Source organism: Struthio camelus, chromosome 22 (genome assembly GCF_040807025.1).
Source record: "Struthio camelus isolate bStrCam1 chromosome 22, bStrCam1.hap1, whole genome shotgun sequence".
In the NCBI taxonomy this organism is placed as follows: domain Eukaryota; kingdom Metazoa; phylum Chordata; class Aves; order Struthioniformes; family Struthionidae; genus Struthio; species Struthio camelus.
The window spans coordinates 1,574,220-1,596,140 of record NC_090963.1 but is presented as its reverse complement, the minus strand read 5'-3'; the positions used below and the strand labels follow the sequence as shown (position 1 = coordinate 1,596,140).

The 21,921-nt window shown below is 49.1% G+C and overlaps 1 protein-coding gene across 10 annotated transcripts in view; it reads right to left on the bottom strand.

Annotated features, from left to right (window-relative positions):
• The window catches only part of CEP164 (centrosomal protein 164), a 44,169-nt gene extending 22,432 nt beyond the window's left edge, over positions 1–21,737 (bottom strand). For 2 of the 10 annotated variants that reach the window (XM_068916438.1, XM_068916440.1), the window contains exons 1-10: positions 21,611–21,737; positions 18,693–18,805; positions 18,222–18,333; positions 17,735–17,939; positions 15,439–16,389; positions 13,645–13,803; positions 12,469–12,597; positions 11,999–12,076; positions 4,038–4,121; positions 2,211–2,294 (exon numbers count right to left, since the gene is read on the bottom strand). In XM_068916438.1, the coding sequence (XP_068772539.1) occupies positions 2,211–2,294; positions 4,038–4,121; positions 11,999–12,076; positions 12,469–12,597; positions 13,645–13,803; positions 15,439–16,389; positions 17,735–17,939; positions 18,222–18,333; positions 18,693–18,774 (1,884 nt within the window). In that variant the 5' untranslated portion in view covers positions 18,775–18,805; positions 21,611–21,737. Of the gene's footprint in view, positions 1–2,210; positions 2,295–4,037; positions 4,122–5,693; positions 6,135–8,623; positions 8,735–11,998; positions 12,077–12,468; positions 12,598–13,644; positions 13,804–15,438; positions 16,390–17,734; positions 17,940–18,221; positions 18,334–18,692; positions 18,806–21,595 lie in introns of all 10 variants that reach the window. The other 8 variants (XM_068916443.1, XM_068916446.1, XM_068916436.1 and 5 more) reach the window with 7 other exon arrangements.
• Between the last annotated feature and the right edge of the window lie 184 nt (positions 21,738–21,921).

Below are 21,921 nucleotides of genomic sequence, written 5' to 3'. Positions count from 1 at the left end.
TCACCTTTCATCATATCGGCCTGGCCAGAGCTCTGCCAGGCAGCGCTCCCTCCCAGCCTCCCTCCTGCCCCAGCCTAAATAACTTCAATTCCTGAGAACCAAGGAGCTCAGCAAACGTCTTCTGGCTCAACCCGGGCTCTGCCGCTGCTGCCTTTGAAAGGAAAGGAGCCAGACAAACGGAGAATGAGGGAAAAAAGATAACCAGTGACAGAGTAACGCTGCTGAGCCCACACTTGAGGCCACTGTCACACTGCTGCCCAACGTGCCTTCCCAGGAGGGCACTCCCTCCCCAAGAATCACCCGCTGCAGGAATCTTGAGAAGTATTTGAGAAGGTGAAGACAGCACCTACCTGCAAGGAGCAAGAGCTGGATTTTAAGCCCTAACCGCGCAGTTACTGGAGAGTCTTGTCCCTCTCGTTGCCTCAGGACCACCAGCAGCCCCAGAGGAAACACCAAGTACTGTTAGCAGCTTGGTTTTCTGTCCTATTTAAATGCCAGGCCAGGTCCCACAGGAGAAATCTCACATGCTCAAGATACAAAGGCAGTCTTGGGGGCACAGCAAAGCAGGATGACAGATAATAGGCTGTCTCCTCTCTGCGCACAGCACAGTCCCCAAGGGACCTCAACAGGAGGGTTTCCACGCACTCCAGCACGCATCAGCTTAGACTCTGAGCCTGCTTCCAGCTCCTCACACCATCCTCCTCGGTGTGCGGCAATGCACAGAGCAGGATGCCAGCACTTTAGACGCCTGCTAAGTAAGGGGTCCATTGCCAGGAGAGAAGTCAGGCCTCCCGGCAGGCAGCAGCCCATGCTGCCTCTGCAGCCTACCACAGCTCCTGGCAAAGCACACTAACCAAAAACTCCAATGCCACGCTCCAGTTGCTGCCACAGAGGCAGTCTTTTTTTAAAAGCAGAGTATTTTGCCAATGTGTTCAAAGCAAAGCAAGCTCATTTGTGGAAGTAAAAACATTCCAACAATCCCGAATCATTTCAAAATAGCCTCTATCAACACAAAAGAGCAGCTGCAGTTCTGCAGGGGGCACCATTTCAAATCCACCTCTCTCTCCTCAAGACAAGGCTGTAATAAACTCAAAATGTGTCTGCTCCAGCAAGACATTTGTATGCATGACGACTGCGCCATAGCAAAAGGGAGAGGGGGAGAACACAGCAGGCATATGTTTTGTTTTCCCTTCACATCTGATTATGCTCATTATTAGGCACAAGAGGACAGGTGTATTCTCCAAACACAACCTAACAAACTGGATTGCTCCTCTCTGCTGGACAGGTGGTGAGTTTGTCACTCAAGATCTCCTCCAGTGCAGCTGATCAACTCACTTACAATCAGATCAAGGCTGAGTAAACCCCAGCTGGAGCCCTGACCCTCTGCCGCACACTGCAGCACGCTCTTCCAGCCAACGCGCTGATGAGCTGATACAGTATGGGAGACTGGTAGCTCAAAGCTGAATAGGAACGTGGGGCTGAGCAAGCTGATTCTGTAACAAGCTGAGAAAACAAGGATAGAACCTCAAGATGCACAATAATCACCTGCACTCAGAATCGCCCTATCACAGCTACATCCTGGGCTGGCGTGACGTGGCAAGCAGAGACATGCGCACACTCCTTCGCGTGCCACATGGACTCACAGAAAGGATCCCATCCTTCCCTTACCAGAAAGCAGGCAAGACAACCAAAAACAACTTAAGAAAAAATAAAGCTTCCTTATACTAAAACTTGTCAGAGGGCGTTAACCTCCTTTTCTCCCCATCTCTGCTATCATTTTCTGTTACACAAATCCTCTCCATCTGCTTAGGGGAAATAAAAGGACAAACATATTCACAAGAGAAAAAAGGAAAATAAACTCCGCTTCCCACCATTTCACAGGGAAGCTATTTACCTATGCTCGAACTGGAGGCAGGGAAAGCGCACACACTTGTGTACTCATTCACACACCCCTCACAAACCACCTCTACTCCAGGGTCACGTTCTTGGGGCAGCTCCCCTTCGTGGGGCAGGTCTGCAGATAAAGCAGCATCTTAGAACTGTTGCTCTAATCCCTGCCTTGTCACAGGCAGGGCACTTCACGCTTCACTTCTCTTCCCCTCTGCCAAGCCTCCACGCCAATAGCATCGTCTTGTGAATAGTGCATCACATGACAGCAATTTACCCTGCCTATTCAAAGATTGGTCCCTCATCACACAAATAGCACTCACCTTGCACATGGGGCTGTCCAAAACAGGAGAAAGAATACCCACATCCAATACTTGCTCAGGAAGTCGACTGTGGAAACCCAGATCCTAAAAAAGAAAGAAAAGGATCAGGTTCTGAGGAACAGGTATGGGTTTTGCTCAAGATCCTCCGAGGTTAGAATAAAATCGTAACACAGCGTGGAGTCCACCTTCACCATCCCACCAACAGCAAATCCTTCCAGCATTAGATATTTGAGCAATTAGAAAGGTTTATAAGACACAAAAGATGGCTATATCAAGACTCAAACCTGCATCCAAGCATAGACCATACCTGTACAGCAGACAGAGTCAGAGGATTGTTAGTGGCTATCAGCAGGAGGTTGAGTTTCCTATTTCCCAAGGTCTAGGGGTACAGGCAAACAACAGAGTTTTTTGCAGAGCCACCTGCCCGGACAACAAGAGATGGCGTGATGCACGTAGCACTCACTAAACCAGTAGGGACTGGTTTGGCCACAGGGAGCGTGCTGCGCAGGTCTTTTGCACTGACGATCCCAGAGGAACCTTGCCCTGTGATGCCACAAGACCGCAATGCCGCACAAGGAGGACATCATGGAATTGCTATAGGGCAGCGAGCTCTTTCTGATGCAGGCCTCCATGCCACAGACCACAGCATGCAGAGATGACACGTGGCACGCCCAAAGCTTGCAGCAGATCCCCCCCCCCGCCCCCCCCAGCCTCTACTGTTCTTATTTATGATACTGCTGCAGATTTTCTGAGGGACTTTTCCAAAAAGTCAGATCCTGCAAGTTGCCCACAAGCTATTCACTCTCCGAGATAATTCTCCCAACGGCAGAGTCTCCATGGGCTCATGCACTTGACTGCACATGCAGGGAGGAGCGTGTGCGTGAGCGTGTGTGCACGCATGCCCATAAGCAAGCACTACCAAAGGTACTGTTTGACGCAGCAGCCACTTGCCAACATGCAGGCTTGCACTAACACTGATAAATAATGATATTCTCAGCCATTTTCTGGCCGTGCTGCCTCCGCTCCCACTGGCAGATGGCAGTGGCAGTTTCCTGTAGAGATGAAAAGATGCTGACGGGCATTTCGCTCCCCCCATCTCAGGGCTACCCTCCTGCACGTTCTCCCTCTGGGACTTTCAGGAGCCAGGACTCCCAGCCATACAGACTCCCCTTAGAAAAAGCCGCTTGGTCCCTTAAAGCACAGTTCTTACATTGCTTGTTATTTCCTTTTTGCAATTATCTGAGTGCAGTCCCCGCTATAAATGACCTACTTTTCCAGAGATATTAACTCACTCACAGATGGTATCTGCCCTTTTCTCTAACCTCCTCTCCTGCCTCTCGTCACACCTGTCCCACCCTCGACTGCATGAACACACCATAAGCCTCCTCACCACAACCTGTGTGTGCCAGGGCCTCACACAGCAGATCTGTGAGGACTACTGAATCCCCAGCCTGGGTCTGGCTTCTCCCTAGACAGCAGAGCCTTGCAGTTAGAGGAGAGGTACGGAGTGAGAGATGGTTCTCCCAAAACTCCTCCCTAAATGCAGTCGGTCCTTGGTCAAGCTGCTACTTCTAACGAAGCCTGTGCTTCCTCAGTAATTCGCTAAGCACAGCACTGCTTCAGTCGTTCAAGAACCTTCCTGAACGGCAAAGGCAGCTAAGCACGGGATGACATTGGCGGTCTGTGCCACAGGTGAAGGTCCCTGCTTAGCAGTCAGGGGGTCAGGGTAGTAAGACTGCAAGAGTTGGGCGAAACATTAACTGCCTGCCTGTTCGCAGGGGAATGCTAAGCCCACACCCAAGGGACAAGGGACTTTTAATGACTCACCATAGGCTGAATCAGCTCACGATCTGAGTGGTTAGAAACCAGCAAGTCCTCCCCATAGTCACTGGTCTCAGATGCCTTTGAAAGCTGAGAGAAGATATGTATTACAGAGTGTAGATGGGTTATTCCTGCTGTTTCATTTAGGCATTTCCAACAAAAAAAGATGACCACTGATTCTCGGAAAACAAATCTGGTCTCTATATACCATTGGGAAGGAAAACAGCAAACATCCAAGGCGACTGATCATCAGAGGAAAGACAATTCTAAGGGTATGACCCACAAGACAACCACAAAACATCACTTCACAGACCGAAAGGACTGCGGAAGGGAAGGGCAGGGGTAGGAGATGGGGCTGAAGAGGGCAAAAAGGTGCTCTTCAAATATCCTTGCTTAAAAGCACTTGCCCCGCTACCCTCTGCTTCTCCTGCAAGGCCTTTCACAGCTCTGAGAAAAGTCCCCAGCCCACCTAGCAAATGTGTTAAGCCACACAGAACAGTATCATGATTTTTCAATGAATTTGAAAGCACAACACCTGGCAATGCCTATCTGCAGAGAGGACTCCCATGCTCCCAGTCGCTGTGAAACATATGTAGCTGCTTAATGTGCTAACACCCATGTAGCCCTGCTGACTTCAGCAGAACTCTGCAGATGCATAAAGAAAGCATGCAGATAAACGTTTGTGAAAGCAGGGCCTGTAATTTCAAGCTCCTCAGGACAGGACATGTTTTCCAGACTTAGTTTTATAGTGTATCATTTCTTAAAGACATTGCAAACGTATGGGACTAGACAAGTTATCAAAATTGGCAGGAAGGAAGCTAGATCGGAAAGAGATTTACCAGGTCTCATTTTCTAACACTCCTGGAAGACACGAAACAAAGCCGGAGAGCGTTCCTCTATTTGGCACCCCAGATCCAGGGGCCAGGCCGTTAACCCACCTGCACCTTGTGGTGCTTTGTGGTTCTTCCCTTGCCAGAGACTGCACAACCAAGCACCTCACTTCACCCCTTCTGCAGTCTGCCATTTTCCGGTTTCCCCCTCAGAGAGCTGTAGAAAAGCAGTGCACGGACTGGAAGGTATTACACTCAGCAGGCTCAACCCACAGCTCTGGAGCCAGCGTCCAGGTACAGTCCTTCCCTGCTCTGACCTCACACTTCCCTATCAGCATCCTTCCTCAGAGCTGTAAATATCACACCTGGCAGCTCACTTTACACTTTTGCCCCATCTCTGCATAAGCTGAGAGAAACAACAGAAGGAGAGAAACAAAGCAGTACGGACAGCTGGGCTTGGTGTGAACTTCACTATAAAACCGGCTTGCTTAGTACAGATGGCAGCACTGAAAGCTGAGACTTATTCCTCCTCTAAGACTTGAAACGTGCGTCACAGTTCAGGGTTTTTGCCTGTCAGTTGCTTTAGACAGCACTTTGTTACACACATAAAAGAGTGATTTCCTAGCTCAGGACTAAAGATGCCAATCTGGGAAATTTGAAGCGCTTGTACCCCACTGAGGAACACACTGCTGACTAGGAAAGCACTTACGCTGAGCTAACAGAAAATGAGCAAGCGTTCAAAGTGCTTTCCTGAATCAGGGCCTTACAAAGCAACAGGAACTGCCACAGCAGCTTCCACACCAAACCCAACCCATGCAGGCAGGGCTCTTACTTTGCCAGCATCCAGCATGCTGTCTGTTTTTAGATCAGCTGCTTCTTCCCTCATTTCATTTACAATCTTCTCATCAACAGACACAGTGTCGACGGTGACAGCCAGGCTTGCCAGCTGATCTGCCTCAGCAGCTCCAGCATCTGGAGATGCAGCTCGAGGTTGCCCGGGACTGCTGGGCACATCAGTTCCAGCTGCTCTCCTTTCCCCCAGAGACTGTGGCAACTCATCAACTGCAGAGACTTCGCCTTCCACCTCAGCATCTTTCTTGCCCAGTAGTTCATTCCCAGCAAGTTTCCCATCAGACTCCTCTTTGTTCTGGCCAGACAGGCTACTGTCAGCATCTCCAGGAAGGACTTTAACTGGAGTCGGTGGGCACGCTTCGTCAGAATCCAAGGAAGACTCTTGCCCTTCTTCAGCGGGTCTCGATTTTAAAGACTCCTTCTAGGCAGCAAGTCAAACACAATTATAGCTACAACATTCTTTACTGCTTCTCTGGGAAGATGCTGGGGTCAAAAATCGCATACGTTCTCCTACAGCAAGAAGCAAAATCACAAAGCTTTGGGTGACTTTAGCAAGACCAGTTTGATTGATTTTCATACAATCCCTTTCTAAGATCAGGAACTTCATTAAGACAAACACATTCATTTCCTGGGGCTGAGGCTTGTTTTCACTCGGTTGCTTTGGTATTTACGGGGTCCTAGGGAACCAGAGCCGATACTGGATGCTGCAGGAAGCGTCGGCCACTGGGAGCACCTTACGTGCCCTGCAGTAGGCTCAGCTAGGCTTGAGCATTCAGTATGCTCAGTAAGAGATGAAGTTTGCAAAAGGCTGTTCCTGGATATTTAACTTCTGCCTGAAACGATCGCCAAGGAAGGGTAGACAGGACGCAACCATCCCACTTCCCACTGGGACAAGCTCAAGGGCAGGCACTGATTCAAACCACCACTCTTTGAGCTCAGAACTAGACCAGGACTAGTTTAACATACTAGACTAAGAGAAAAGGATCCATGGCCAAATGACAGACGCAACTGGCCTTGGGAAAAAACAATCCTGAATAAAAGCTTCATCACCCAAAGATTCAACTGCCTCTCCCAGCAGTGGGGAGGCCCACAAAACTCACAATGCAAAGCGCGACAGGCAGGAGGAAGCAGGGAAAGGTTCCTTCATCAGTATGCAAACAAAACTGCTAGCACTTCCTACTTTCTCGCTGTTTTATTAATGCTGTGGTGTCTTGTCAAACATAAGCTGCATCCTGCGTACAGCATGTACCATACACAGACTGCATATTTTAACAATGTATTTTTATCAAAGTGCAACTGGAACGCTGTCACTTTTAAACATGGAGTGCTGCAAACTGAAACAATCTCTTCTAGCACGTCATTTGTCTGAGAGACCTTCTCAGGGCTGTGAGAGTCATCGATCAAACTAGAGAGGAGGACAGAGAAATCAAATCACTGGGTACTTTTCAGAAAATCTGCAGTTCAGAGTCTCACCTGCAATTTGCTGAGCAATAAATGAAAGCTTACGGCCCATTTCCAGTTCAGTGCCTGGTTAGCAGAGGCACACAAACACACCACCACTGAACCAGTGGCCAGTCACATCAGGCTCTTCAAAGGTCTTGGCAACATCTTTATCCCAGAACCCAGAAGAATTTGCATGCAGGTGTCATTTCTTTAGTATTAAGCCAGTGCATCAGCCCTCATTACGCTGCTGTTTATCTGGGGGTTAGCGTATTGGAAAGGCTAGTCACCAGTTGCGTTCCCTTTTAGACAGACTTGTCTTGGAGCTTTCCTTAGGACCGTTCCCCTAGGACATCTGACAATGCCAAAGAACAGATGTGCCAAATGAGACCAACCAGGATCCTTAGACTTACAAAAAAGCAAGCAGTTATCTGGTCACACAACACTCACCAGAATATACTGCTGTATCCATGTATACTGTGCACACAACAAGATTTCTGTCTATGCAAATTCATCTTACTTACCAGAATAACCCAGAATAATTTCTTTAGCTGGTAGCATCCTATTTTAAGAACAGAAACGGACAAAATTTTTGTTAATGTTATACCTTAATGGTCATGAACCCAACTCTCTGGAAGAGGGAACTGTGCAAATCAGACACGCAGGCGGAGAAGCTAGGCTTTCCTCTTGCAAAGACAGACATTTTTTTCTATGGATTTCAGAGCCAGGACACAAGTCATTCAGGTTATAATTGACTTTAGTTGTTCCTTTCACAAGCTATAACACATTTTACCTGCAGCTGAGTGACACTAAATGGTATGAAATTCCTGCCTATCAAACACATTACTTCCAGACTGAAGGACCCAGTGATCCGCATAGATCTGGAGAGAAACACATCGATACCAATTGCATGAGGTTTTAGGAAGTCTCATCCAGAGATGAACAATCAGTATGAACAGCAACCACTAGAACTGAATCCTACTCATCTCAGGAAACAGCACGACTATGTCAGCTCTTTAGATTTAAAGAGGTTAGAGAGGTAACGCAAGAGGTTACAACAACAAAAATTTAGTCTTCTAACGGAAAGGAAAAAGGAAAAAAGGAAAAAAAACTCACTACCTTTAAAAGGAAAAACCTTTGGGGGGGGGGGGAGGGAAAAAATTCATTTTGCATACAGAATTCCTTTGAAAGCTGAGCGCACTTCCCCATAGGCTCCTGAATTCAGGCTGTTCTCAGGCACAGAAGTACAGAGAGCAGGTTAGGTTTGGCAGACCTCATCTGGGAAGCATTTGCTCATTTCTTACATTGATACCTCTTCCCACGAATGTAATATTTTAACCAGCAAAAGAAACAAATGAAACAACAACCGGACGCACGCCACAACACTAGAAGCAGCCTACTTCCTACTGCATGCGAAGCTTCAACGACATCATGCAAGCAGGCCCACGATGTCAGAGAGCCGCTCATCACCTCTCTCGGACTTCCAGCTTCCTTTGCGGGGCTCCTTTGGTGCTGGAGATCAGCTTCAGTGACATCAGCTAACCGGCTGCCACGGTTTTCCTCCATGGCTTTGCTGCTCTCCTAATGAGTGGGGTGACACACCTGCTAGCCAAAACTCACAAGCTGCCTTTCTGAGCTTGCATTTCAATTGCTTCTCTCCTCACTCCTACCATACAGTAATACAAGCTAATATTACCAAAAAAGGCATTTCACATTTTACATCTTTCTCTTTGCTGATGTTATTGAAATATAAATTATAGTTGAGAAGAAAAGTAGCTGATTAACTGAACTAAACACTTGACAGTCCTCCTTCTCTCCTAAAATAAATCATGGGAATCAATTTTGACACACTGGATCAAGCAAAGGGTCGGCAGGAGTGCTAAGAGAGCGCCTGAGGGTTTGCTCAGCCCTCTTGCCTGCTACGCTCAGAGTTGAGAGGCGCTCTCTGAGAGGCTGCGTGTACGGGGCCTTGTGACCTTGCTTCTGCTCCCCAAAATCCTCCACCACCACCCCGGTCGAGCTCACGCCACACTGACCTCGCTCTGCTGCGCCTCCCAGCTGCCGGAGCCTAGCGCCCTGACACACCACCTGCTTTCCATCCAGGACCCTCCGCAGGAGGGATCTGATGTGGCTCTACACAAGCAGGGGGACGGTGTAGGGTCGTCTCCCTGTGACAGGTCTCTGCCCTGCTTATCACCTGCTGGAAGCACCCTCATAGCAGAAACCTCTCCAGCTGAACAGCTTTCCGAGCTCTACTCGGGAGCTCACAGGCCCAGATTCCCAAACGTCAAACTATGCTCTGCATGCCTTACTGCTGCTGCTTTTTAAAAAGTCAAACTGCTGGCCAGCTCAGTGAGTTTGCTGTTTTGCCAGACAGGACTTGCTCCACTTCCTATGAGTACCAGCTCACTACAGCCATTCACCGTGCTCCTCCAGCTCAGCATGACAGAGAGCAAGGCTACGAACACATCAGCTATTCTTCCCCTTCAGCTAGTCATGCCTGCACTGATATTTTATGGATGTCTTAATTTCCTTGGAACCAGCAACACTGCTTCCTGCACATACATTTCTGCAATAACACGTATGCTGTATTGTGCAATGTTTACTTACAGAGACAGCTCCTTTTCACACATTTCCATCTGGTAAAGAAGCCTTGCATTTTAATTTCCCACCACATAAAGGACCCCTTGACTCCAAATGTTTACCCAGAGATTGACCTGTACAGAAGGCAGAGTACTAAAGCTTCCCAAACTGCAAGCAGTACAGTCTGGGGATCACTTCTGCTGTCACGTGTGATCCTCTCTCCAGGCATCCTCTGAGAGATGCTTCCAGGCCTTTTCCAAACTCTTGCCCCTTTCAGTAGTACCCCAAAGTTCTTTCATATATTAAAGCACAGTCTTGCCTGTCTGCAGCAATTATTCCATCACAGAAATTCAAGAGGCAAGAAAACTGGGTTCAGACAATAGCTAATCCCACAAACAGCCAAGCAAACCAAGCTCCCCACAAGAGGCACTCTTTTTAAGAGGACACTCTAGCTATTAGGGACAAACCCCACACCTCAAGTTCTCTAGCAGCTGCCCTGGGTTTTATTTTCCAGTACCTTTTTCCCAATCACGTTACCCCTTGCTGCAGAAAAGCCTGCTGAAGGGGGTAGCATTTCTTTCCTGCTCTCCTTCCTCTCCCCCATCCCAGGCCACGAAGATGGCCTGTGCAATCTTCATGCAGCTTCCACTCTCCTCCTTGCATCTCAGTAGGTCGCTAAATCCTCACTTATGTCCTTCACACGTGGATATTCAACTCTGACCCACAGACTACCTTTCACCAGCTTTTTCATCACACCACCCCATTACTTCTCAGACTGCCCTTCTGTAGGGCCTGTTTAATGAATCCTTTCCTCCTCTCCGTTTTGTAAGGAAGCTGGAGAATGGCTTGGCATGCAAGCTGAGAGCTCACCCATAGGAATGCTTTTCTACTGCCACCTTATGGAACTACACGTGAATTATGTTTGCCAGTGTGGCACTAATAACTTATCAGGACGAGATACCACCCATCTGAGTTGCTACTTTTCAAGACACGGCCTGGCTGTTGGGCGGCAATTGCCATTTTATAATATATTCCTGAAGCCCTGCCGTGTCACTGAAATGCCAAGAGAGCTCTTTGTTCCTGGGACACATTAACATTTCAGTGATGAATTGGACTCCGGCAGCCTTCTTGTTGTTTGGAGATGATGAGAGAATTGGGTCTTTCTTTTTCACATCCACTTTAACACAGCCTTTGCAGTCTAGACCTAGCACTGTGAATGGGTTCTCCAGCAAAAGTACTTTACAGCTTAATTTTTCTATGCTGTGAAATGGAAATACTGTAAAACATTTTAAAAGAAATTAATTTGCCTTTCAGATGCTGGAACAAAATTTTCAAAGCGATGAGAAAGGATTAATGTCAGTGCAGTCGGGCCAAATCGCTAGTGCTGCTTGCAACGCACTTCCCATTGTCCCCTTGTCATCTTAAGCCTGATCACCGCTTAGAAAGTGCAGGCAAAGAGCGCACACCCGCAGGGACAGCAAAACGTCTGCACAGGGCCATGCCAGCGCTGAACTCATCGCTGACGCTCAATGCCCAAGGAATAGAATTTATCAGTAGTGCAAGAGGAAAGGAAATAGATTTTAAGTCAACACACAAGAAGCAGCCACACGCAGTCCACACCAAAGTTTCTAAGAGATTTTTGCGGAACGGAGTGACAATGCGGTGATGGCATTTCCAGAATAAATTCTCCCTCCTCTCTTCAAACACCACCACTGCAACTTTCTACACTCATGGGAAAAAGCAATGAGAAAACAAACCCTGCCTCTTCCTCAGCAACCCTCCCTCCCCACAGCAGGCCTGCTGGCAGCTCTTGGATCCGAGCTCTTTCTTTCTGCCATAGCCTGGAAGGTTTCCAGCTTACCTGTCATACCTACATGGCTTTAACTTTCTCTTTCTTCATTCAGAATAAAATGAAACTCCATCGCGTGCAAAGATGCTGGCTGCCCAGACCCCAGCGCAATCATTCTCTTCCCACTACAAACCTGCCTGCTGATACCCATGCTGTTGTCCCGCTACAGATTGTACCTGGCTTCTCATACACTCCACCCTCACACTCCTCCTAGCCCTGCTTTTGTGCCTTCCCCTCCATCAGCCCTTCCTCCACGTTGTTACTTCTCATGATTTACACATGCAACTAGTTCATCTGGCACCTCTCCTGCGCGCTCACTCCTGCAGCCCACATGCTGGCTGTGCAGTGCCATAGCTCCTCTTCTACTCAGGCATTTCTTCCACATGGCTGTTTCACAGCACCCTCTGTCTTACCTCAGATTCAAAGCTGCCTCCCAGGGCACTGATATCCATGTGCAGGTTTTTGAACAGTCTTGCAGTTCCACGGAGACTCTAAAGGTATTCAAAAGAGGAAAAAGATACAAGTGAGTTCTGATCCCTGCAATCCCCTTTCAGGCCACACAGAAGGAACTCGGGGGTTCACGAGGGAGCAGAATCATAGCAATACACCAAAGCAAGAAGCCTACGATCAGTTCATTCTGGAAATATATCATGGCATACGTTGGTTTATGGGGAGTAAGGGGGAAAAAAACAGGATTAGATACTTTTTGGAGATCAAACAATACATACAAGAAATGCAGTGCAAGTTAAAGCCCAAAGCTCTCAAATTGATTAACCATAGTCAGTCAGCTACCCCTGGGGGTAGGATTACAGTTGAACATTCCCCAGGGCTTTTATGCACTGTGCTTAGAAAAACATATTAAGTGCCAAGGCACACAACCCACCTCATTCTCACTTTCTTCCTCTTCACTTCTCCTTTTATCTTGAGTCGTGGTGTTTAAGGAACTCTTCTCTTCACAGACCAGTCCCAGCAACTTCTTGGTCTGGCTGGAGGGCTTACAGGTCTCTGCAGGCTGTGAAGTCCAAAAGAGAAGAGGAAGCCAGAGGAGAGCTGAAGTGAAAGGGGAGATACGAACTGACTGAAGCACACAACAGCAACACCACTCCAAGTCACTGGACTTGCAAACCAGTCGGCGGCAGGCAAGCTGCTGAATTATGAGAACCTGCTCAGGGTTATACTGCTATCCTTATTTTGCAGAGCCATGTCAGGATAGGAGATGGCATGTTCTTTACAAGGTTGCACTTTCCCTTATACCAAAGGGGGAAACACATCTGCTACAGAAACGCATCTGCATCTTCCTGCGTCTCAAAACACTGATTCAGCCAAGACCAACTTCAGCGGATGTGTTCTCTTCAGATCACTTTGTTGGAGGTAAAAAGGGACACACAGCCAGTTCCACAGAGTGAACTGATTACCATAAAACGATTGAAATCACCAATGACAATTAGAACTTAAGTCAGCTAGAAAGAAACCGTCAAAGAAAGTGTTGATTTGCCTCAGGTTTTTTATTTTCCTTTAAAGGGTCAATGTTCCTATAAAACACTGTTGTTACGTTGACCCAAAGGATACGTTCCACATATTTGTGTTCAGCACGACTGTCAAACTTACATTTACCCAAATATTTGTTCTTTTACTTTTCTATCTTGTTAGATAATAGTGAGTGAAAATATTACTCATTACAGAATAATGTTCATTCATTCAGATTACGTTATCTGTACTGTATGTAATGCTGCATGCACTTGGACAGAAACTGAAGTTCAACTAAAATGAGCTAAGCAATTGAAACAATGCTTTCCTTAAAGCTGCTAAATATAACAGAAGAAAGGTCAACACAAATCTAGCACTGGGCTCCCTAGAAATAGCAGAAGAGGAGAAACATAGCGAGAGAGAGCGAGCGAGCGCGCGCGAGAGCAAGCAGGGAAGGGATTTTTTCCACAGACAAAAGTATTTCAGCACTGAGGATAGACCACAAATACTGTCTGTTAAACTTCTAAATACCACCAACCCTGCGACCAGTTGCAAAGTCCATCTTTGCAGGTACATTGCCAAGGAGTTTTACCTGAGTTCCTCCTTTGAGCAGGAGACTGGAGTCCACAGAGCTTCCCACGTCAGAGTTCAACGAGCCACGAAGGACACGAGCAGAAGAGTCCACAAGGCCACGCAACGGTGCGAGATTCCCCAAGGGAGCCTGGACGGGTGCCAGCAGGGTGCCTGAAGACTAGAGTGTGCAGAAGGGGACCCACTGAGAGGAAAGCACGGGTGCTTCGTTCACATTCGGTATTCCAGAAAGAAAGCAAGCGCCTTCCTCTCCAAAGATGGTCTGCAAATGCTGACTCTACCCCCACCACCGAAAAGCTGCAAGGGACACTCAGCACCAAGCAACTACCAGCACATCAGATGCCTACGGAATAGCAGGCTGATTTGCTCATGCATTTTGTCCCTCCAAAGATCCATCTGAATATGGTGATTTACTTTACCGTAGCAAGGAGAGCGATTCAGAAAATAAACGGGCATTATTCCAAAACTGAAGTGAGAAGGATAACAACAGCCACACTAACTCACGTACACACGTGGCATGCTCTAGGACAGGCTCTCAGTCAGCATCACACCCTCCTAGGCAAATGAGGCAGCTTCACCTCTAGGTTCACCTTGCTATTCTGTACCGTGTGAAACACGTGGTATACAAACCACTCAGGTGGCAAGACGACCCTACCCTCTACAAGCTGCAATTACCACCTCTTTTAGACAGAAATCCAGGCTGCTTCCTTACCTTACACCAAGAGGTAAAGTTGTTGGAAGCAGAAGGCAGCTCTGCCGTATTCAGGAGGCTCCTGAATACATTTCGCCCTTTTAAAGCACAGCAAGAATTCTGTGAGCCATGCAACACCCTCACCTGTGAACAATGCAGGGATGACTGACACTGCAAGTTATCTTCACCAAGAAACATGACCATTTTTGTTTTACTTGGTGGAATTTCCCATCTGAGCAGTCTTGCCTTGTGATATATTGCACGTATTAAACCAGGAGCAAAGAGATGCTAGAATTCTTCTGTCTATGGTATGCCAGTACACCCAAGTGTTGTTGCTTCAGCAGAGCATACGTGCATTCAAAAATCACAGTTCCTGTACTCTGTGTTTATACAAAATTACAGACTGAAAACACAGTTAATTCACTAGCACACTGAGGGTTGGGGGAGGGAGATGAACGTGCACTGATCTGTCTTCCACCAAGTCATTGCCAAATCAACGGTTACAGGGTAAATTACACATTCTAGGCTTAACAAATTATTTTCTACAGATGGCCATTAACTATATGTACGCAGCAGCGAATGTGAGTTGTCCTTCAGCAAAGACAAACTCACTTCCACCGGCTAATTAAAACTTTCAGGATAATCTGCAGTTTATCTGATATTTATAGTCATAGTTATTACCAGCTAGCTGAGAGCTACCACACGCTGGTAAATAGAAACCTGAGCTAGCAATTCAGTGGAGTTGCAGCTGGGTACCAGAAATAGGGGAGCAAGGCAATTCATTAACATTACACACAGCGACCTTTTAGTTTATTTTTCTTCAGAACAAGTGATTTGCTAAGCTCTTATTAAACTGAGGCAATCACTTACGGACAAAGACACAACAACCTGGAACGTCCTTCCCAGGGAAGGGGAGGATCCTGCCACAGGCAGCTGCTGGGAGTAGAGTATTGCACATGCAGAGTGGGGTAAACACTCGCCACACCACTGATTGGAGAAAAAGCACGTCTCAAGCGCATGATGTCAAGGGCAAGAGCAAATCAGCCATCATTCCTGGTAATCAAGGGCCAGAGATACCTCATCCCTACCTGCTCCTTCACTAACCTCCACTTTGCTGTAATTCTCAGCAGTTTTTCTGGTTTGGGTCAGCTCCGCTTCCATGTGCGGATGGGGACTGCTGCTTCCCTGGCAGTCAAACCTCTGATAGAGACACATGGGGGGAACCTTTGAGTCCTCTGTGAATTCCTCTCCCCACGCTCCAGGAGCTTGATCTGTCCTTCCATCTCCCTTCTTCACTTCCTTCGGTACTTCAGCACCATTACACTTCCGGGCAGTATATTTTCCACAAAAATCCATCATAATATTAACACATGCAGATTCTGGGCTGGGGTCTTTCTCATAGTCTCTCAATAAGCCTGGACTTCTTCCCTCATCCCCGCCAGGTCCCGTAGATTTCTCTCGGGCTAACAAGTCATCATTAGGCCTACGGACACTCTCACCTATCGTTTCTTTCATCTTCCACTTGCCTTTCAGCTTTTCTTCCCCAAACAGTAGAATTTTGTCTTCAGGGACCTCTAGAAGAGTTTTAACATTCTCCAGGTCTTGTGAACGGGCTTTCTTCGGCACACAGAAAGGCTGCCCTGTTGGCCTAACTTCCAAATCGTCAGACTCCGAGTCAGAGGAATCAAGACAAAACCCGTCTTGCATTTCCAAGGGCATACCTTGGTCTTGATGGATGTCTACATCAAAGTTGCTAAAAGATGGACCTTTTTCTAAAACTTTCTCCACATCAGTTAAGATCCGGCAAGGTCTGCTGAACTTTGATACAAGAAGGGGATTCAGTTTATTTGGCCACACGCCTGCAAATTGTCTGCTTGAATCACTTACATCCGATGGTCTCCCAGCAGTCTTCCCTTTGCCTACGTTAAGGAGGCCTTCATTGCTACTCTGGCTATCCGGTTCTAACTCAGGACTCTCCCGCCTAGAGGATACAGTGGCAGAGGGTATTTGACAAAAGGATATTGAAGGAAGAATCCCTGGCTCTGGTTGCATTTCCTAAGTAGATAAATATTAGCAAATAACTAAGATGTATCACATGTAACTATGTATACCCTTATCTAAAGTACAGACACATATGTTTTTAATATAAGATTTATATAGAGATAGATATATACATTTTGGAGCACTTGAAATTATCCATATATACATACATACGTGTATATATATATCTGCAAAAGAAAATGCTCAAACTGAAGGTCTGAGACTAAGTTGTCTGTGCCTTGAGGGGCAATACAGGGCACCATCTTTATCTGCTGCCACTTGGCTCATTACTGGCTAAAGGAAGGTAGGAACAAGTTGCCATCATTCAGGATATAAGTGGAATTTGGTTACTCTTGAGGCTACCAACAGGAAAGCAGACTAACCTCAAGCATCTAAGCCTGTATTCAGTGCCTGCATATCACAGTACCATGTGCCTGCACACCACGTAAACACTGCCTGTTGTCCTCTTCAAAGGAAGAAATGTTTCCGGCAGTCCAATGTTTTCCAGCAACCCCCTCTCCGCACACATGATGTCAGCATAGTAATTACTCCATCCCCAAAAGACAGTATGCCATAAAGAAGCAACAAGCTTGGGCTCAATATCTGACATGGAGAACATATGCATCCTAGGGGGCTTCGAGCAGAAAACCCACATTCCAGCACAAGCCAGCAGTAACCATGACTTGACGTGGCAGCAGATGCACTTGATACCAGAGGAGTCCCAGCACGGCAAAGCAGCTCTCAGTCCATACTTCCAGGTCTGATGGCATCATGGAGCACGGGATAAGGCCAGCTGAGGAATGGAGGTACCCAGCTTCCCACGTTCCCACACAGGACAGCCCCTCTCGGGAGGTGGCCTGGGGTCTCAACAGTATTCCAGAAGTGTGGAAGAGAAGCCAGATTCAGGAGGCAGTGGGAATTTCTGCATGCAAGTTCAGTGGCTGAGGAAAAAGGGGCAGGGTCTGCTTTCCTGGCACGTGGTTTCCTGGTGCATGCTCTCCTCTACCTTAGCACTATTAAGAGATTTAGCTATTTTTTTTTTTAGATTCCCTTAAGAACCCTCAACATCTGCTAAGAACAGCATCAGGAGCCTTTGGCCCATATCCCTCTCTGCAATAGCATCACAGGGCTGTGGCATCCCTGCTCCAGGCCTCTCTGCCTAAAATTTCCCAACCTCCTGGGCTTGCGACTCCATTTCCCTTGGATTTTCATCAGATTCGCAACCCTCCTGGCCAGGATCCCTTGTCAGGGATTGCTGCTCCAGCCCCATCACCCTCTAATTCGCAGCCATTCATTCACCCTCAGCCTGGCCCCTCCTGCTCCCTCCCCAGAGGGGCTGCAAGCGGCAGAGCATACTCACTGAAGCCTGCTTCAGCGACTGCTTCTCTTTCTTGTCTTTCTTCTCTTTCTTCTTCTTCTTCTCTTTCTTTTTCAATCTGCCTTGTACCGAGAGCTTCTCTCGCTCCTGGATGACGAGCTCTCGATAGTGGTCATCGCAGGGGTGGTCCCACGTGGACTGGCCATTAGCAAAGTTGAAGTAGTAAATGTCACCAGTGATATCCTGGCTGCGTGGCAAAAGCAGCATGAAAAGATGAAAAAGCTGCACGTTAGCTCTGCACACAGTGACGGTGGGTCTTTGCTCTGCAGACATATAGCTTCATTCAAGTGGCCCGAAAGGCTCTAGAAACAGGCCAAGAACTGTGCTCCCCCGTCCCCAGGAAGTACATCTGCCGTGACACTTTCCCCCCTCGCCAGCCAGCGCCATGCTCCCCGACTTAAACAGGGACAGAAGGGGAAGGCCAGGAGAGGCCAGTAAGCTAACCAAACAGCTGCTGAAGCTCTCTCACCAGGGCTTCCACTCAGGTGGTAGCGGAGCCACGATGCCTTCCCTGGCCAGCCACATCAGTTCCGGCTCCTTCTCAGGGTCAATCCCGATCTCCCTTGCAAAATCCTGGATTTCTAGGAAGACAAAGGAACAGGTATTGTGGAGTCTGTGGAGATGGTCTACACCAGGCTCTACAAGGTCATGCCAACTCCTCAGCTAAGCAAGGGACACGCTGGGAAAGCCCAATCCTGGAATGAAGCTGCTCAAAGCCGTCAATAAGGTCCTGTGTGTCAGTGAACACATCCTACCATGTTGCCAAAGCAGGGAGACAGAGACCGCAAAATGACATACATCCTTGCAGCCAGAAAGCTAATTTTTCAGCTCCCCAGGACATGAAATCCAGTACATGAAACTCCTGTTTTCTTAACATACTTGAGACTTTTTCAGCATGCTTGAAACCCTTCTTGCAGCAACTAGGACATGCATCAGTTACCTTGCTCACTGGGAATGTATGTCTCATCGTAATCTTCTTCCAGGATGAGCTGGTCACCAATGCGTACCATAGTTCCTGCCATGGCTGTTCAGGAGCATACACCCTCCCTGCACCTGGCAGCATGAAGGAAACAACCCAAAATCACAACAAGCAACTGTGGTCAGACAGAAACAAAACACCCTCATCACACAGTGTGGGGCAGAGACCCACGAGAAATTCAGTACCGGGCTGTGGAGCAGAGCAAGGCGCGCTGGGAGTGCCAAGCGTGAGGCAAACCGGAAGAACAAAGAGCCAAGCCAGCCAGGAGTGATGGCTTTTGGCAATGGCAGGAGGGGACAGCTAAAAGAGCTGGGGAGCAAGCTGCAACTCAGAAGTGAATTAATTAAGAGCATCAAGGGAAGGGAACACATTACTTGCAAGCATGGTTCCATACCTCCGCTATGAAAGTTAGAAGCTGCTGGCACTTCATTTTACTATTTATTCATTTGGTAATGGGGAGATGGAGTCCACCAGTTAGCTTTGCACTGCCTGGATACACTGCGCGGGGCACGGCCAGGAGCTCTCTGCTCTATACTTCCATGCCGGTTTTAAAGCCAAGTGGGAAGAAGCTACCTGGGTCACGCTTGGCCGTGACACACATAGCCCGAGCTACCCCAAAGAAGGGAAGACGTGTGACAGGGCAAGAGTTCTCCATGCTGCTTACAGTGCTTTCTCACTGTGGTGCACAGTATCTAATCAAAGACCCTTCCTTCCACATATGCCTCACAGGAGCTGCAGAAAGAGGGAACAGAGCGGAACCTGGCACAGAAGCTATAATCAGACTCCCCTCAGGCTTTCCAGCTTCTACACAGAAGATGAGCACTTGCTTTGGGAGCGTTTTAAATAGGCAAAAAACCCCAAAGCTGAAATAGGAAAGAAAGAAAAGAGCTTTCCCTGAGCATAGCACAACTTTTTGAATGAAGTCCTTGGGCTGAATCAGCACTGCCCAGGGACTAGCCAGCCTCTCTCACCCTCCCAGAGGGCATCTTGGAAGCTATAAAAAGGGTCCTAATTTAACGTGGCCCAACTGTAACCTCTGGCAGATAGCTTCAATATTTAACTGTAAGCAGGGAATTAGTCCTGCCACAGCTGAGTCCTCAGGACTGCTTCACCACAGGTTTAGGCTGAGGTAAGCTCATTGCCCTGCCCCAAGCGCCCCTGGCTGGGGCTTACACAGCCTCGTCTGGCCAGCACCCGTGCTCACTCAGCCTGGGGCGAGCCCAGCCAGGAGGCCCAGCTGGCTCCCCATGTTAACAAGCTAAGGCCGGCAGCTTCAAGCACCATCATCACACCGCTGCTGCCCCTAATTGAGCTTTCCTTGCCCTTTTCACCTTCTGATGACCTCAGCTGCTCCCTGTTTTTAATCGTTATGTAAAGGGAGCCTCACAACCAGCAATTAATCCCAGCCGTTTCCAGGCACAGATATTCTCAGGACATGCCAAACCAAAACAGCATCACAAATCCCACTCCACCCCCCCCTCCCAAACGTAGCTGATCTAAAACATTTGAATGTGGGCAACTCACTCCAGGCCTTCTGTTCTTGTTTTTCTCTGTCACAGCATTATTTGCAGTTTTAGCTGCTTCCCTCATCCCCTGGCATTAGTACCAGGAGATGAATTATACACTAACTCTTCTCTGAAATGCTGCTTCCCCACACCTGCACATGTATCAGGAGGATGCATGTGTGTGTAATTAAAATGCAAGGCAGCTGGAGGTGTGCTAGTCCAAAGACATATGAGAAGCAAGGCTTGCAGAGAGAAGCAATATCTTTTATTAATAAAGATGTAGTTGAAAAGAAGCATGTATTTCTTTATTTTATAAAGACGTGCAGGTGTACCTGAGAGACAGATAAACAGTTTAAACCACCAGGCGCATGTAAAGCCATGAGCTAGCAGATTCACGCACTGCTCCCAGCTCAGCCATGGTAGCTATTATTAGCACACCTCAAACCACTCCACGTGAGAACAGCAATAACAAAAAGGAAAAATACACAAAGGAAGCTGCAGGCCTGGAGGCAGGTTTTTATAATTTCCCTGCCCAAAGCAGGAGCCTCCTCCCAGATGTATGAGCTCATGTCCTTGAGCAGCCTAGCAGAAGTAGCTCTTCTCCTGCCCCAGGACACCGGGGCCCTGCCCAGCACCTTAGGGTGCACCTTTGCCCCCCAGCACCCACATGTGTGCACTGGTTCCCTTGCACGCTCACCTCGTCGTGCCGTCCTCCTCGGCACGCTCAGCCCCACGGCCCAGGCTGATCTCAGGCCCTCACCCCTGCTCGGCTGCCAGCACCCTGAGCCCCAGCCCCTTTGCGCATCCACCCCCTACCTCAGCACCCCATTGCACACTCAGCCCCAGGTGCACCCTGCACACTGGGCCCCTAGCACGCTCACCCCTGCCTCAGGGGCCCTTGCACGCTCTCACCCCACACCTCAGACTCTTTGTGCGTTCCCCCTAGGCCGTTACACACTCACCTCCACCCTGAGGCCCCTTGCACGCTCACACCTGCCCCAGGGTCCTTACACACTTGACCCATGCCCCAGGGCCCCCTTACTCGCCACCCCTACCCCAAGGCCCCTTGCACACTCACCTGGCTATGCCCCAGCTACCTTATACACTCTCGCCCTGTGGCCCAAGGCCTCCTTGCGAGCCCACCCTGACCCCAAGCCCCCTTGGCGCACCCACCTTTACCCCGAGGCCCCATACATGCTCTCCCCCCACCCCAGGGCCCCCTATGCCCGCTCACTCCCCTCCCCCCCCCCAGGCCCCAGGGCCCCCTCGCCCACTCACCCGTACCTCAGGCCCAGGCCCCCTCACACACACACCCCGCCCCAGCCCCGAGGCCCAGGCCCCCGGGGGCCCCCCACGCGCCAAGGCCCCACTCACTGAGGAGGAAAAGGAGGAGGAGGAGCCGCCACCACCGCGGAGGCCGCGGGTTGCCGGGCCGCGCCGCGGCCGCTTCCGGGTCGCGCGGCCGTAGCAACGCCGAGCCCCGCCCGCGGGCGCTCCCCTATTGGGCGCCGCCGGTGGGGGGGGCGCGGGGCCTGCTGGGAGTCGTAGTTCGGCGGGGCGGCGGCGGCGAACTACGAGTCCCGGCAGGCGGAGCGCGGCGGCGGCGGCGGCGGCGGCGGCGGCGGCGGCGCGGGGCGGCAGCGGGCGGCAGCAGCCGGCACCGCCCGCACGGGGCCCGCCCGCCG